Source organism: Trichosurus vulpecula, chromosome 3 (genome assembly GCF_011100635.1).
Source record: "Trichosurus vulpecula isolate mTriVul1 chromosome 3, mTriVul1.pri, whole genome shotgun sequence".
Taxonomy (NCBI): domain Eukaryota; kingdom Metazoa; phylum Chordata; class Mammalia; order Diprotodontia; family Phalangeridae; genus Trichosurus; species Trichosurus vulpecula.
Genome location: NC_050575.1, coordinates 428,601,395 through 428,618,019, shown reverse-complemented (window position 1 = coordinate 428,618,019; position 16,625 = coordinate 428,601,395). Strand labels below are relative to the sequence as shown.

The following is a 16,625-nucleotide window of genomic DNA, read 5'->3' as shown; positions in this document are numbered from 1 at the left end:
GAACAAGGTTTAGGAAGAAGTGAAATGGTAACGTAATTGTCAGATCAATTCATGGACATGGACCAGAAACACTTGAGGAGGGCAAGATCAAGTAGACATGATTGTCTGTGTCTGTAGTTGAAGTGGGGTGGAGGAGGAAGTCACGGGAAATGAATAAGCTTCGAGATTGAGAGATCAGGGGATTTGAGAGAGTGCCAGTGTGAATGCTCAAGTCTCCCTATGCGAAGGCAAGGGTTGAAGAGGAGAACAAGGCTGTAAGCCAGCCCACTGAACTTGGGGGAAAGCTGTGGCAGCCAGAGGCAGCCCAAGATGAAAGCTGATTTGTTACCGTACATCAGCAAACTTTGCTTAGAGCACAGTAGAAAGGGTGGGTAGCTTTAGAGTGGGACCTTGGGGTGATTTGGTTATGTTGTTTGAGAATATTAGAATACCCCATCAATAGGAGTTTGAATAATGGCATCCAGTTCAGAATCACTGAAGGGTTTGATGCTGTGGAAGTATGGTAATCACTGAGGAAGGAGTTCAGGTAGGGTGGTAATCATCCACTGGGGTGGAGGTGTCTCAGGAAATCAGGCAGCTTGTTTGAAGCTTGAAATGGAGTGGGGTTGCTAGGAAAGTCCCGTTCTTCCCAGGCAGGGGCGGCCTTTCCCTCTGTAATGATGACAAAGTCTGCCACTCTGTGGCAAAATTTTAAATAAAATTACACATTTCATTTTTTGTAAATTTAAAAACATTGAAAAAATTCCAAATTATCATCCTTGCTGTTCACTCTCTATTGCTGCTGTTTTTTCGGCAGTATTACATGATTTTCAAATCTAAGGCTTCAAAGTATAAGATTGTTTACATTTTTTTTGTCTCCTGCAGAAAAAAGCAGTTTAAAAGTCCAAAAAACATGGCCCAGAAAGAGAGTTACTTTTGGAGAAGAGCTAAGCCCAGAAGTGTTTGACGAATCCCTGCCAGCAAACACCCCACTGCGCAAAGGTGGCACACCTGCTCGACAGCAAGATGCAAGAAGCGGTCATCCCTCCTTTTTCCCAAGACTGTCCATTTCGGAGGCAATATCTCAACCAAACTTTGAAGAGCCAGAAGAGAACCTTGTAAGTGAGAAAAGCCCTGTGCCAGGCTTGCCCTGGCAGCAGTCCTCTGCCCACTTTGGCAAGTAGGCTGATTTGAGTCACATATTTGTGCTTCAACTAATGTGCTTACTGCCTCTTTTTGAGGATTGGGGAAGGGGGGGTGTTGTTTGAGTTAAATAGAATGAGTTCAGATTGCTCATTTGCTGGAAAAACCCAGAGCCAAACATTGACTTAAAACAGGGCAGTTTACCTTAATTCTGTGTCACCCTTTGGCAGTTTGTGAAGCCTATGGAACCCTAAAATATTTTTAAATGAACACAATAAAATTCATAGTGGGATTACAGAGGAAGCCAATTATGTTGAAATACTATTATTAATTAAAAAGAAGTTCACAATTAAGAATCCTTGGTTTAAAATATTAATGTATAGTTATGTAATGTATTTTATATTTGATTCTAATGCTATGTATGACTTAGTTTTAAATAAGTCTGAAATATTTGACTCTTTCCAACGGTTTTCTCGTGAAATCTTGTGAGAAAATTATTGGGAGTATTAAATGTATAGGTTACATTGTAAGTTTGTACCCCTGAAATGAGATAGATGTCTTTGGAACTTTTATGCATATACACCACACACACACACACACACACCATTGCCTCTTTTTTGGTGAAAGTTCAGCCCATATTGGGACCAGTAAGATTTAGGATCATTGAATCTAAAGCCATTTTTCATACTGCACATCTGTTGTGTAAGTAGTTTATGATGTTCAAGAAGGACTTTTCTGTTTCTTGGGTATAAAAAAAGTGATTTTTCACAAATAAAACATAGTAGATTAGGCATATTGTCACTTGTAATTGTAAATTTTTTATTTTGATGTATTGCATGTGTCACTAAACTCAATTTACTGACAAAAGTACCAGAAAATAATAATAGCTTACTTTATATACTGCTTTACTGTTTACTAAAGAAAAGAAGGTACAAACATTATGTTTTATTATTATGTTTTATTTAGTATTGTGTATTTGTGTATTATTTAGTATTTTATAGGTTAGGAAAGTGAAACTTCCAGAAAGTGGCATGCCTTCCCCCAGGTAGCCAGTGTGGAAGCAGCCAAGCTCCAGGCTCCTTCCCACATCTCTGCCTCTCCTGCTAGTTAACATTAGTTAACATTGCAGCCTCTCTTTTCTGACTTGCTGTATTAGGGAAATTAGGTTAAGGCCTCTTTATATGTCCTCAGTATTTCTCTTGCTCATTTGTTGGATCTCAGTCTTAATTTTCCTCCCAATCCTTTCAATCCACTTTATCCAGGTAAACATGGAACCACTCGAAGTGTCTTTTGCAGTTCTAGGACCTGCTACTAATTCTTCATCCTCTGAAACTCTTGAAGGTATGGGTAATGTTTTTTAATGCTCTTTTTAGTGTCCTCTTAAACAAGTAGTAAAGGATAAAACAAATACAACTTCCCTACCGGCAAGGTGACTTTGAAGATGTTATATTTGGGAATTTAAAAACTTTTTTTTTTTGAGGGGGGACGGCACGGCAGTTGGGGTTAAGTGACTTGCCCGAGGTCACACAGCTAGTAAATGCGTAAAGTGTCAGGTCTGATTTGAACTCAGGTCATCCTGACTTCAGGGCCGGTGCTCTGCTCACTGTGCCACCTAGCTGACCCCATATTTGGGGATTTTTAAGAAGTTTAGTAAGAATTCTCTTAAAGAGACTATACTCAATTTGACAATAGGAAGTCTTGATATGTGATTTTGTTCGTTAAGTCTTTGCTATAGTAGTTAAATTTTAAAATCAGTATAGGCCAAGTCAGGGAGATGGGCATCCTGCCAGAGTCTCTCAGATGCTCACAGTCCTGATTCAATACTCCCAGGAGCTAGCTCTAGACTTATTAAACAGGTAACCCAGAGAATGATGAGATTTCTCCTCAGTCTTTCCTCATGGCTACTCTCTGGTTCAGGTAGGAGCCATGACTCTCCTTTATGGGATGGACCTCAGAGCATTCTAGTTAGGAGGAAGAGAGTGTGTTGTGTAAAGAGACCTATGTGGATATGCAGGCACTAATCAGGGCAGATTTTGACCAGACTTGCACAGAAAATGCAAGTGAGAGCAGGTCCGTCAGGCCTTGGAGGACGATGTCAGCAGTGCCTGGCCTCCGAGAACAGTGTTAGGAACCTGAGGAGGAAGGCTGAGGGTCACAGTTTTTAGCTGTATTGGGGAAGAAGGGGCTTGTTAGGCCTGCTGTTCTGGGTGAATGACACACTCACAGGACCAAAGAAAGAAGTGCTCCCCCATTCTTAGTTGCCCTTCGTTTTCTCTAGCAAAGAGAAGTATTTGCATGGGATAAGACAAAACCAAGCTGGCTAAATGTGGAGAGTCACTCGGAATTTGTAAAGAGCGTTTAGCCGTCTATGAGTTTAAGGTCCTGAATCTAGGTGGCTGAGGACATTGAAAGATATGAGTGCTGAGCCATTGTGAGGACTCTTCCAAAGGCTGGAGAATAGCAGAAATAATGGAGTCTGTGCATAGACCAACCAGCCAGCACTAGGGATTATTGGGGGCAGAGCTTCAAAAAGTGAGCTGATTCTTCCTATTCAGGAACTCTGATTCAGTTGGAGCGAGGCAGTGCATGTGCACCATAAATATCGTGGGGATTGGGAAAGGCTTTCTGCTGGAGGAGTGGTACTTGATCTGCATTTTGAGGAGGAGTACATTCCAGGCCCAAGAGACATCCAGTGTAGAGGTGGGGAGACAGGTGATAGAGTGAGATGTACGTGGAACAAAGAGAAGGCCAGTGGGACTGGACAGCAAAGTGTTGGGAGCAGTGGAGTAGGCCATGTGGTGAGGATAGACAGGCTGAGGCCCATGGTGGGAAGGGCCTTTGATGCCAAATGGCAAAGGTTATACTTTATTCTAAAGGAAGTAAGGAAGTCACTGCTTAACTTCAACTCCAGGAAAATTTCTAGTATGTTTTAGCGATGGTGAAAAAGGAAGTGGTCCTAGAGAGCCCCAGACTTATTAAGAATGGATAACACTAGATTCGCCTTAGAAGGGCTATTAGAAAGTATTTTGACAGGGTTACCAATTTGGTAGACCAGGAGGATGGTGGCATAGACCAAATTTACGTGGATGGGAGCAAAGCATTGCAGAGTCTCCCTTACTGTTCTCTTGGAATAGATAGAGAGGTGTGGGTTTCAGGAAACTCCATCCAGATGCATTCAGAAGGCTTTGAATGGCAAAGACACAAAAGAGGGAGGGGGAGGAGTTCACACTAAGTGGACCGCTGTTCATTTCAAAGGATGATGAAGCTGTCCAAAGGAGCTCTGCAGATTAGTGCAGCGTCCGTGTTCCACTTCTCTGGTTCCCACCTGTGCAGGCGAGAGCGATGCACTCTCTCTTCTTAGCTCTTGGGCACAAGCTTGGTCGTTCTCGTTACATGACACTGCTTCCCTTTGTTCTTTCCATTGGCATCACGGTGATCCATGTCTGTATGGCTTTTCTGGGGCTTACTTTACTTTATGTCAGCTTTGTAAGACTGCTCATTGAGGTTGCCATTTTAGGAAGGAAGGAAGGCCATTAGCAAGTAGATCCTGTGGAGAATGATTGGGATTGTGAAGCCTCAGTATTATGCCCTATAAGGATCTACTGTAAGAACTGAGGAGATTTCATCTGGAAAGGGCACACAATAGCTAGCTTTTGAAGTATTTGTTGCTTGCCAGCAACAAAAAATCAGACTTTTTCTGGAGGGCAATACTGGGCACAGCTAATGAAAGTCACAAAGAGATCTCAGGCTTAATGGCAGAAGAAAACATCTAACAATTCTGTCAGCAATGCCTCCAGGTGGTGGAGGACTGCAGAAAAAGACCAAATAAATGTGCCCACTTGTTGGCTCTTCTCTAGTGGAGATTTTGGTTTAGGAATACACTGAAGTCAATCTGTCATCCAGGTCCCTTCCAAGTCCTGAGATTCTGTGATACCAGTTCCTGGGCATAGTTGTAGTGCCCCTGGCAAGTATAAGGACCTGGAAAAGACGAAGGATTATCTAGTCTCCTCTATTTTACTGATGAGAAAACTGACCTCAGGAAGACTGTGATTTGATTAAGATGGCATATCCAAGTAGAGAACCCTAAGTATAAGATATCTTTGGACCTAGAGTGGCCTCAATCTTCTCTATCCTGGGAAGTTTTAAAGGAATTTCATTTCCCATAAAACGTAATGTGCTTGGTCTTAATGCTATTTAAGACATTTTAATATCAAAATCTGATGAACTGAATTAAAATTTTACAAATACCTATGTAAATCAGTTACCAGTACCCTAAACTTTAAAAGTATAGTGTCCAAATGCAGCTTAATTCAATAGATATTTATTAAGTGCTCATTATTGTTACATGCAAAAGATAGAAAGACAAATGAAAACGGTCTGCCCACGGAGAGCTTCCATTTCCCTTCATTATTAGTCTGTCATTGTATTGGATATTGCTTGAAATCAGAACACAATACATTTTTCCTTTAGTGCAAACAAGTTGTGGTATCCGTAACATGTTTTAATTTGCAAGTGTTAAGTAACACATTGCATTTTTTAAAATGTATTAAATAGTTCTATTTCAGTCTGTTAATACGTGGATTCGAACTTGGAATCTTTAAGGCTCTATCGCAGCACAGACTCTGGCAGAAGCCTGCCGGGCTGGAAGGGCTGTAAGTACAGGTCCAGCTACAGTCTTAGTTTGCCAAGACTCGGATGAATTTGATTTACCCCAGAAGACTGGCTGGCCACTCAGCAGTGATTTCTTTTATTCTGATTTGTTATTTCTTTGATATACTGTCCACAAGTACCTAAGCTGTAGAGGCCTCATACTGTGGATTAGAAGTAGGTGCCCCTGCAATGATAAAACAGTGTTAGGTTGTTTTTAGAAAGGTCAGGTTTCATGGTGCTCAGTAGACATACCTGGTTTCTAAACTTATCTTGGGTCTCTAGAAGGTGTCAGGATAGCAATACCTTCGTTGCCTCAGAAGTTACTATGTGTTAGATGTTTCAGTGTGTGTGAGAGGTCATCTTTTGTGTTATTAGGCAGGTTAATTAAAATTCTGATTTTGCCTTGTATTCTCTTCAGACACTGATGCTGTTAATTCTTCAAGTAAATGTAAAACAATTTCCCCTCTCAAACTTAATAGGATAACACGATCCTCTAGCAAAAGAAAGGTAAGATGTTTTTGGTTTTTTGTTTGTATTTTTTAGTGTAACGCTTTTACTTGAAGCTTTGATTGTTAATAGACTTTTGAATGAAAAAATTTCTTTATGAAATGAATGTTTTTTCCTTCCCTCCATTTAGAAAATCCTTTTTGACTGGGTTCCAATGACCTCTTTTGTAAAAGAAATCCTTTAAAATTTGATATTTTTTCCATTACTTGTTAATGTAGCAAGCAGGTGATCTAGTTTAACGAAAACTTTATTTCCATTTAGAGCTTTTTGCCTTTTGTTGTAACTGTATTGTGTCCTTCTGAAATTTTAGTGGGGTGCAGGCAGCCTTAGGGCAGTGAGATCTAAACCAGAGTCCTAAATGCCTGCTTTAATCAGTAAAATCTATTAAACAGTGTTCTTTGCTTTAATAATTCAAATTTAGTTGGAGTTGAACTTTCCATAAAGTTGAATTAATGGAATTTTATTTGTAATTTCAAAATATTTGAATACCCCCTTCTCCTAATTTTATTCTGTGAGTATTCAAGGTAGTAAATACTGGATTCGTGAACCTTACCTAATCCAATAGATTCTAATTCTTTTTTTTTTAATTGACAAATCAGTTATTAGTTTGTTCCTTCTTTTCCTTAAATGTGATTGGAATAACAGATGATACAGTCCTGGCTTTACATGTCAGTTCAAGATCAGGTTGGAAACTTTGAGTTGATAAATTCTTGTGGATCATTTCAGCAGTTTTCTCCTTCAAGCCTTAAAATCAGTTACCATCTCATGAATTTAGTGTTTGAGGGGAAAGTGGCACATGAAAGAAGGGTAAGGGGCAGTGTAGCAAAAAAAAAAAGTATGTGATTGACAGAATGGGCTTTTTTTCAGTGTCTTAATTAACAACTCATACAAGAGTTTTAAAACTTAACGTCTTTCTAACTTCAAATTTTGTATTTGCTACAGCAGTCACCTAATGTTACTGAAGAGGATGATTTTAGCAATATAGTTAGCATAGATGTTAAGCATGATATGGAAAGGAGACCCAGTAGGAAGAAAGCTCAAGGAACAAAGAACATGAACAGAACAGCATTGAAGAAGATACAAGTAAGTGTGTGCACCCTGGCCCTTGTCCTTCCTCCATCCTGACATAGCCCGCCCTCGGGGCAGGCCTCGGTGGAGTTGGCCCAGAAGTCTCCTCTTGCTGTAGGAGGGAGCTCTTGTTTTCTCCATGCTCCACATCCCCCTTTCCTCCAACTCTCCTCCATCACATGCTTCCCAGGCTCTTTGTCTTCCTGCTTTTTTTGCCTCTTCCATGTCCCTGGGCTGGTCAGTATCACTCTTAACAAGTATTTCCCACAGTATTCCAGGTATGATGCTTGTCATCAAGAGGTCTAGTATAACACCGGCCTTTTATTATTAACACTTAAAAATCTATTCTTTTTTTTTTTTAGCAGCCACACTTTACTTTTGGCTCATGTTAAATTTGTGGTTTCATTTCTTTGTCTCCTCAGTGCATTAGCCTGGTGTCTGAGACATGGCAAGCCCCTAATAAATGCGTGTTGACTGGCATCAACTCAGACAGCTGCCAGGCCAGGTTTCTTCCATGTTATATTTGCAATTTTTTTTAAAAATTAGCTAAATTCAATACTTTGTATCTTATCCTTTTAGTTTCCAGCTTTGATTCAGCCCTTTGCTTTTCTGATGGAGATAATTTTGTTTATTTTGTCCTTACACATTGATTATTGAGCCTAGCTTTGTGTCGTAGACAGATTTCATCCCAGCTTAGATCTGTAGGAAAGCACCCTCCCTCTAAAGTGGAGATTTGAGCTATATTAGTCCCAGTAGCTCAGAATGTTGTGCTAAAGAGGAGTAACCTTGGATTTGGAGGCCTGGTTCTGGCCTAGGATGTTGGGCAAGTTCATTGAGCCTCACCTAGTCTCAGTTTACCCATCTGTAAAGTAGTTACAGTACACCAACTCTACTTTTGAATATTATTGTGATTAAAAAATGATGTACTTCATAATGTAGTGTGCTATGTGTGCATGTTATTGTTGCGATTACTACTAATAATAAATATCCAGCCCACCCCTCACCATATGACCCCTAAAGATATAAGAAAAAACTGTCAGGTACTTGGAAGAAATAAAAAACAACTTTTAAAAATTCTCAATGATGTTCTGTTGCTTATTGTTTTGACATACCTCTCTCTCTCGAGGTAGAACTGTGGCAGCTCACATCTCTGCAGGTGGAGGTACACTCCTTCCAGCTGCATGTTGTAGCCCACCTCCCGCCTTTTCCAGCCTGGCCTGCTGCTTTGCTCTGTTCTGTCCGAATTTTACAGGTTGGGGCTGGCCTGACACATTGGAGCACACAGGCTTTGTTCCTTCTCCTCACTACATGGCCAGATGACCTTGTTTGCTCATGCATCTATGATGATATCCTGATTACTGCTCCTTCTGCAAAATTATTATTTGGTAATTGTCCTTTGGGTGTCCTGCAACTTTAGGTTTTTGGAAACTAGACTTGTAAGAAGACTTGTAGCCATTCAACATTACCAAGGCACTAGAGATCACTAGAATCATTGTACAGTTTCCTAAAAGTAGTCTAGGCCCTTCTCTTGTTTCCGTTTAATTCTGAGTCTAGCTTTTTAGCTTTCCACAGGATCTCTCTGAGTTGGATGTACTGCTGCCAGCTAAGTTCTATGGGTTGTCCATCCAGTTGTGCCTGTCCTCATCTGAACAATAAGCATTCTTTTATCTATTTGAGTTTTCATGTGTAGAAAGTGAAACAAAACTCTTTTGAGTGTCTTTGGTTCTAATTTGGAAGACTGCAGGGTTCTGGGCCTGGATATAATTGGAGCAGTGATGTCAGCTGCACCCCTGGAATAGGGACCTTCACTATCTAGAGTGAGGATGACTGGTTGAAAATTGTTCAGATGTATGAAGACAGCCTAATAAAGAATTTGAATGATAGAGCTAAATTATAAAGGATAACGTCACTACTTCTCTTTTGGTTACCATGTTTTATATATTTTCTTAGGTGCTAAAAAATTGCAGAAGGAGGAAAGGAAAGGGAAAGAGGCTGCAGAAATCTTTCTCTGGCCTAAGAGAGGTGGCTTCTAAGAAACCTCTTCTGAGTCCTATTCCTGAGATCCCCGAGAGCCCTTCTACAACAGCGCCCAACGCCCAAAGAATGCCCATTTTGTGGCACTCAGGTACATGGTACTTTTCCTTTTGTTTCCCATAAATATGGCGGTATAGCTACTTCCGTCAGTGTGGGTGAGTAAGTTAAGACTGCAATCCATTTCCACCCCATCCTACGTCATTCTTGCCCGTATTTATTCTCTTCTGAATAATCCACCGGCACAAAAATTGCTTAACAAACATCTGTTGACCACTTAACTATGTGCTGGACATACTAATGTAAATGTGCCCTGAAGGACATTTCTCCAAGAGCATGTGCTGCAGCCTGAGGAGGAAGCAGTGGCTGGGCAGGAAAGCTCCCCAGCCTTCTTCTGTCCCTCTGCCCAAGGGGCTTTCAGTTAACTTGCCTCCATCCCATTTGATAGGAAGGGAGAGTCACTTGTACAGTTGGCCGCGTATGCTGAATATAAGCACTAAATTCATTTAGTCTGCCTTTCTAGGGAGGTGGGGCCACAAAATACCCCACTTGTTAACCCAAAAGGCTAGGGACACACTCCAGTTCATACCTTCACAGCATGTATCACTGGTATTATTTACAATTTTTCCTGTTTAAATAAGCCTGGGACATCTCAGACAATCTACATAGTTATTGCAACGGTACAGCACTTGTCTTTATGTTCAAAAACCCCCAAAGTTGTTCAGAGTCATGATTTATGGGTCCTCAGAAAGGTTGTGTTGGTAACAGGCAAATAAACAGTACCACTATGGCTGCCAAATACTGGACCTTTAATAAGGAAAGCAGATTACAAAATGCTTCCTTTGTAGTGCTATACAAAAGATAGAAAATTAAAATTAAGATAAGAATATCAACCACCTTTAAGTACTCCCAGTTTCTTTCCTATAGTGCAGTTCTCCACTTCTTTAGAGTGATTCATTTTAAAATTTTACCTCTTTACCAATATGTAAGTAGGAATTCATGTATCTGTGAAATTGTGTAAGTAACCCAACCTACAGCTTGCTTGGCATAGACTAGGTCTACCCCATGTTAATACCAAATTATGTATTATATTACTTTGCGTTGGGTTCTTTTGTTAACCAAGTAGAGAAGGACTGAACTTTTCAGTTTCATTTTGTGTGTGTGGTAGCAATTTAGAGTTACAGAGTTATAACACTTAGTCTGGACAATGCCCTTAGCAGTTCATAGTAATTAAGTGTCGTATTGTGATAAAGAAAGAGTTAAATGGGAAAAGGAACCCTATCAAAGAAAGCAGAAAAATCTGATTTTAGTCCTGTCTTTACTGATCTTAGACGGTTTGGCCATTTTGTCAGCTTCAGCTCCTTGGTCATGTTTCCATGCGTGACAGGCATGGGTTTTGCAAAAGTCGGTGGAATGCATGAGTGAAGTATACATCACCACCAAAGCATTTATAAAAATGAAATGTTTTCATGAGCTAGAAGATATTGATTAATCCATTCACCAGATATTTTGGGCCCCTAACCTCTTAGGTTATTGTTATGGGAAAGAAGTAGGAGATAGCTAAGGAGAGTATCCTGTTTTGATGGCTAGAACCTTTGCTCTCTTAGAAGAGAAAGTAGGTTGCATCATAGTTGTACAAGGTACAAAACACAAGGTGTACACGAGCAACAGTTTTTAAAGTTTTAACTTTTTTTTCCATTGTTACCTTTTTGTCAGATTGTCTTGACTTCCCAAAAGAAGATTACAGCAGTTCCAAAGATGGAGATGAAGGTGCCATGGACGCTGACCTAAATAAACCAGTTGGAAAACTCAGAAATAATTATTTGCCCCAGAACCCAGAAACCTTGGATCCATCTTACAAAGAAAATGATGCCTCTGAACTCTCCAGTTCTAGTATAGGAAGTGACTCATCCCTTGGTCCTGTGACTTTTGACCAGGGTTCAAACGTAAGTACGATAGCAGTTTATGGAAGTGGCCGTATTCGACATGCCGACGAGCTGGAGCATCAAGACCACGCCAAGAAAAGGACCAAGATCCAAGATGTCTGTCTTCTTTCTCCAGTGTTAACTCTTACAACAGAAGAAGAAATGACTCCAATCATCCCCCAGTCCAGTTTTTTTCTGTTGCAGCCCCTGCATTCTGCTGCCATTATTCCAAATGTGGAAAGTGTCTGTGAATCTGAAGGTGCTGACAACATGGAGCAGGTAGGAGAGCTCGGCACATCATGTGAAAAGCAGAAAGATGCTTTAATAGCTTCTGAAGGAAGACTGAAGAGCAGTCATTCAGCAGATGCTCCAAGGGCAGAACTGAGTCATCTGAATGAAGATGGGGAGCAAATCCAAAGTCACGGCCAAGAGCTGACACAAAGAAAACCAAAAGCAAACAGTGGCATCTTGAATTACAAAAATCTTATAAAAAGACGGAGAAGAAGCTCTATTTATTGTCCAGCTGACCAGAAGATCCATTTCGAAGAACCTGAGCATCAGCCGCCTACCCCTTCTCCAGTGGAAGAATTACCTCTTGACAGTTCTGAACTCTTTAACAATTTAACTGAGTCACTCAAACAAGCCTTTAGGAGATTAAACACCAGTGGAACAAGAGTAAGACGAAGCACGAGATTTCGAAGAAATTCTGAAAGTCAGGGTCTCGTTTGGGTTTCACTTCCAGGCGCGTCTCCTTCCTCTGCTCCTTGCAAAGCCAAAAGGAGGACAATGTGTTCATCTAATACCAGAGAATTTGAAAATCTGTCCAACACACAAGAGCCCTGTCTCCTGTCCGCTATTTCAAGCAGAGAAAATTCTGAGAATGACTCTGCTTCTGGTGCTTCTCACGGAGCCAGGAGGAAGAGCTTTTGTGTGTCTGCTCTTTCAGAGACCAGAAATGCCTCCCGACCTAAATACTACAGGAGAACAAGCCTTTCTCATAGGAATGAGGAAAACCACCCGAGTGACTTTGAAAAAATGGAAGGTTTGGAGAATCCGAACAATATCTGACATTTCCAGCATGCGTTTTATAAGGGGGAAGGTAACTATATGTTTAAGAGATTATCTGTTTGCAGTTGGCATCCTTTGCAGTTGGCATCCTTCAGAATGCTTCATTGTTCAGTATAAAATTTCTTTTGAAAGGTCAACAAATGAAACCAGTTAAAAATAGATGTTAAGTGTGTCTTCATATTTAACCTTTTTAAAGGAAAATAATCCATTTTTTTTTCCTTCTTAAAGGTAAATAATGCTTTAGTGAGCCTGAAACTAAGAAAGAATGAAAATTTTAGAGCATTAGTGTTAAGAATCCCCAGTTTTTATTTAGTAAATATCCAAAACTACCTAGAAATTCAGTGGTATTTTTGGAAAAGCTCCTTTAGATATCTAAATCTCACTAATTAGATAATTAGGAAAAAATAGTCATAATTGGTACTCATTATATACAGATCGAAGGAGCTTTAAGTAAATTGAAATCAAATTAACTTGAGGATGTAAAAGACAGGCCTAATGTTGACTTTTAAAATACTGTAAGAAGGCTGAGACAGTTTTTCTAAATATAAAAATGGAACCTTCATAAAATTTTGTCTAGGAAGTAAAGAAAAATTTTTTAGGCAATTGATAAAAGCTAGCCTCCACTTTGCTTGCAGATTTCAAAAGCTCGATAATATTATGTGTATCTCCAAAGAAAATTGTGCATAAAATTATTAAAATCCAATCTGAAATATATATTGTTTAAAATAATTTTTCCAGTGACTTGTTTTCAAAAAATAAATGCCCCATTGAGGATTCTTTTTTTATGAGCTTGACTAGTAGCATTGTTTGCTTTCACCTAAGCTATCTGTATCTCTTTAGAAGTTCTGTTTTTTAATTCTTGGGGCCAAAATCTCAATAGTTACAGCTAATTCAGAAGCTTATTGAAAATTTTCTGCTCAACATGAAGTGATGCTATCATAGTTTAATTTGCAGTAACAATTTTTAAATGATCTAAATTGGTTGGGCCCCAGAAAAATATTCTTCTGGTGTGTGGATGGCGTTAGATCCAAGCTTACTCTTAAAGAGCAGCATCCTTTTCTTTATCCCATGCATTTCCATTTGGGAGCTTCTGCTAGCACTAGAGTGAGTTTAGCTTTTCTTTGCTGAGCTGGAACCTCATCAGTTGCTAGGTGAATGGGCACATGGAGTTTATAAGACTGAAAAAAACCCTGATATGTCTTGAACTTACAAAAATCCATATAAATCATTGTGTCATTAAACAGTTTTCTTTGAAGTCCTATTAAACCTTTCTGCCGTAATAGCAAAAACTTGTTAACAAATAGAACTCTTTATAAATAACACAACAAGGAAAAAAATTCCTGCTGTGATGGAGCATTTTTTCTCTTCGGTAAAGAGACTGCGTTACCTTCTTGGCACCAGTAGGTCTGGGACCCCTGCTGCTAAGACTAATGTATTTTACATTAACACTCAAAGTGATCCCAACTCCTGCTAAAGGGTGGATTGTTTCCAAAGCTTGGTTTTTTGCAATGTAAAACATTTATGGGCTTTTTTTTCTGTTTATGGTTGATATGGTTAGCAAATCATCTGTACCTCAAAAAAAGTACTCGATTTCCTGCTATATTTTTTTCAAACAAATTTAGTCAGTAGCTCTCAATATTTTATCAGTCTTTTGTTTTTTAATTGTTTAACATGAAGGTAAAACTTCTCTGACTTAATCTATAGTGTTTCAGTTTTCTCTAGTCTAATGCAGCATCAGATGACTTTTATGTTTGTGAATTAAAGTTGAGTTTTCTGTTTCAATTCCCAGCCTATTTACTAACAGGGAGGGGGAAATATTTGGTATGTGTATGTTTCCTTTATCTCGGAATGAACTTTTGCTGTAAACTTTTGTCTTTTTATGACTAAAGATGAAAATAAAATGTATTGTATACACTTTTGAATTACTATTGGTTTCAAAATGTTTCATTATAAATATTTTACTTGGTTTCTACAGATAACAATAGGCAGTTTTCCCAAAAACAGAAGATCTGAAGAATTAAAGCAACTTAGAAGCAATTTCATCCAACAAACTCTGTTTGTGTTGTAAAAATTTTAAACGTTAAGATTTCTGTATTTGATCATGCTTGTTTGCTTTTACTGTTTTTTCATGGGTGGTAAAAACAAAGATCATGATGTACTTATGTCGTGTTCATTTTTTCTGACTGCCTTGCCAAACATCTTTACTCATAGTATATTTTCTTGAAATCTCCCTGTATCCTGGAAATTTTAAAATAGAATCTTCAAATGGCTTTTTATATTGATGTAAATTCTTATTTGTACCAGAAGATGGCAGCCTGACATGAGGCTTTTTGTGTGTGTTTAATTATAAATCCAGGGCAACACCTGATTATTTTTGTGTGTTCTTTAAATTGTCCCCCAATTATTTGGTATGAATTAAGACTGTGGTACTGAAGCTGGGCACCCCCAATCCTGTCTAGGACATCAGCCTCTGACAGCCTCCCACACTGACATCTTTGTTAGTTTTCTTCTGCCTCCTACCCTCACCCCAAGTCCTGCCTTTTGCTGCTGTTTCTCAAATCTTCTCAGTCTTGCCCATACCGTCACTTGCCTTCTGCAGAGGGAGCCCTGGTTGTCAGGTTCAGGTTCCATGCTTAGCTCCAGTAATCTTCCTTCAGCTTGACACAGACACAGAATTGGGGAGGCTGTTTATAATAGATTTTAAAGATAGCACTTGATCACAGCTGATGTATTTAAATTGGGGAGGGGGGGTGGTGGTCTAGGGAGGTGCAGGGAAAAGTTACATGAATACATGTCCAACAGGAACACTCAGCTGGAAATGCTTGGTTTTTTTTTCCTGCCTACCTGTATTGGAAAGAGGCAAGTCACATGTAAACAAGCTGATGTAACTAATGTTCATTGGATCCAAAAACCAAAATGGATTTCCCACAGCCTGTTTGCAGAGATCAGGGCACATTCCTCACAAGCTCCTTCCATTTCTGGGCCTACCGTAGAACCAATTAATCTTAGCTCTTGCCATCCATCTCTAACTAGCTGGGGGTGGTTGTACTAGGTTAGAGGTCTCTACTTTAAAAACTGATCTTTTCTCTGGTATTTTGGTTCAGTTTTCCTTTTTCCCTTGTTTTGAGTAAATCCTCCTCCTCTCCCTCTCCCCAGCCCCTAGTTGGGGATAAGGGAGGAGACAATCTTAACCTTAGGTCACTTTCAGACAGAAGAAAGTAGCTTGGTTTTAATATTCCAGAAGTCTGGTTGGGATAATTGACATTGGTAGAAAGTGACACTACTTAACTGTCCCCAAGAAATCTAGTTAGTGTCAATGGACCCATTAGAGAAATAGAGAAAAACCTGAGTGATCTGAGGTATACTTGGGAGTGTTATTCCTGCCAACGTGTAATTGTTCCTTTTCCTTACTTTGGTAAATACTTGCTGAATTAAAAAAGGCAAAGATTCCATTTCATCCATTTTACTGGACTGAAAATGATAACTTTTTTTAAATAATAAAGGTTGAAATAAAAATTCACCAGAAAAAAAATTGACTAACCAGAAGATGACTATTAACTTTGTAAGAATTTTGGTTGAATTTTGAAAATAAATTGCTTTTCACTTTTCTTGGGCTTTACTCACCATTTTTCTTGTTTTTAAATTTTTTACTATGAGTTGAAGCCCCAGCTTCCCACAGCAAGTTTCTCTGGTGTTAGTCTAACCAGATTATGCATAGTTATACATTGTCTATACTCGTACTTCATTGCCACTAATCTTAAAAGTTAGCTAATATTTGTCAAGCCATTATCACAACTTTGAAAATCTTTTAATAGGAGGGTAAGGATTCTCTAGGATTTCGGGATTTGCTGTTTATCTTTTCATAGCTCTTCAGGACATTGCAGTTAGAAATTCGAGTGTTGGGGTGCTTATAAATCCGGGAGGAAAACGAATATAATCAGGTGACAGTTTCCCACTTCAAACAGCAGTTGCACACAGGCATTCATTTGTGGTCTGATCGCTTCAATTTTGTGAAATGCTCAGTTTCACTCTTTACTTGTAATAACAGTTTGCTATGTATAAAGCATTTCATTCACTCTCAGCTTTGTGAAGCCAAGGTAGAAGCACATCTCCCATTTTACACATGAGAAAAGAGAGTGACATTAAATGGTTCAGCCATTGCATGGATCCAACAAGTAACAGCTATGTAGTCCAAGCACAGGATCCTTTATACCAGACAGGAGGAAGTTATTGGGACTTTTCAAAGATGTGGCA

General features: G+C 39.3%; 1 protein-coding gene across 1 annotated transcript in view; it reads left to right on the top strand.

The window, feature by feature from the left end:
- CDCA2 (cell division cycle associated 2) overlaps window positions 1-14,738 on the top strand; it is a 50,158-nt gene extending 35,420 nt beyond the window's left edge. The window contains exons 10-15 of the mRNA XM_036750456.1: window positions 865-1,097; window positions 2,385-2,463; window positions 6,191-6,279; window positions 7,222-7,362; window positions 9,298-9,472; window positions 11,095-14,738. Of these exons, the coding sequence (XP_036606351.1) occupies window positions 865-1,097; window positions 2,385-2,463; window positions 6,191-6,279; window positions 7,222-7,362; window positions 9,298-9,472; window positions 11,095-12,371 (1,994 nt within the window). The 3' untranslated portion in view covers window positions 12,372-14,738. The remainder of the gene's footprint in view (window positions 1-864; window positions 1,098-2,384; window positions 2,464-6,190; window positions 6,280-7,221; window positions 7,363-9,297; window positions 9,473-11,094) is intronic.
- The last annotated feature ends 1,887 nt before the right edge of the window (window positions 14,739-16,625 follow it).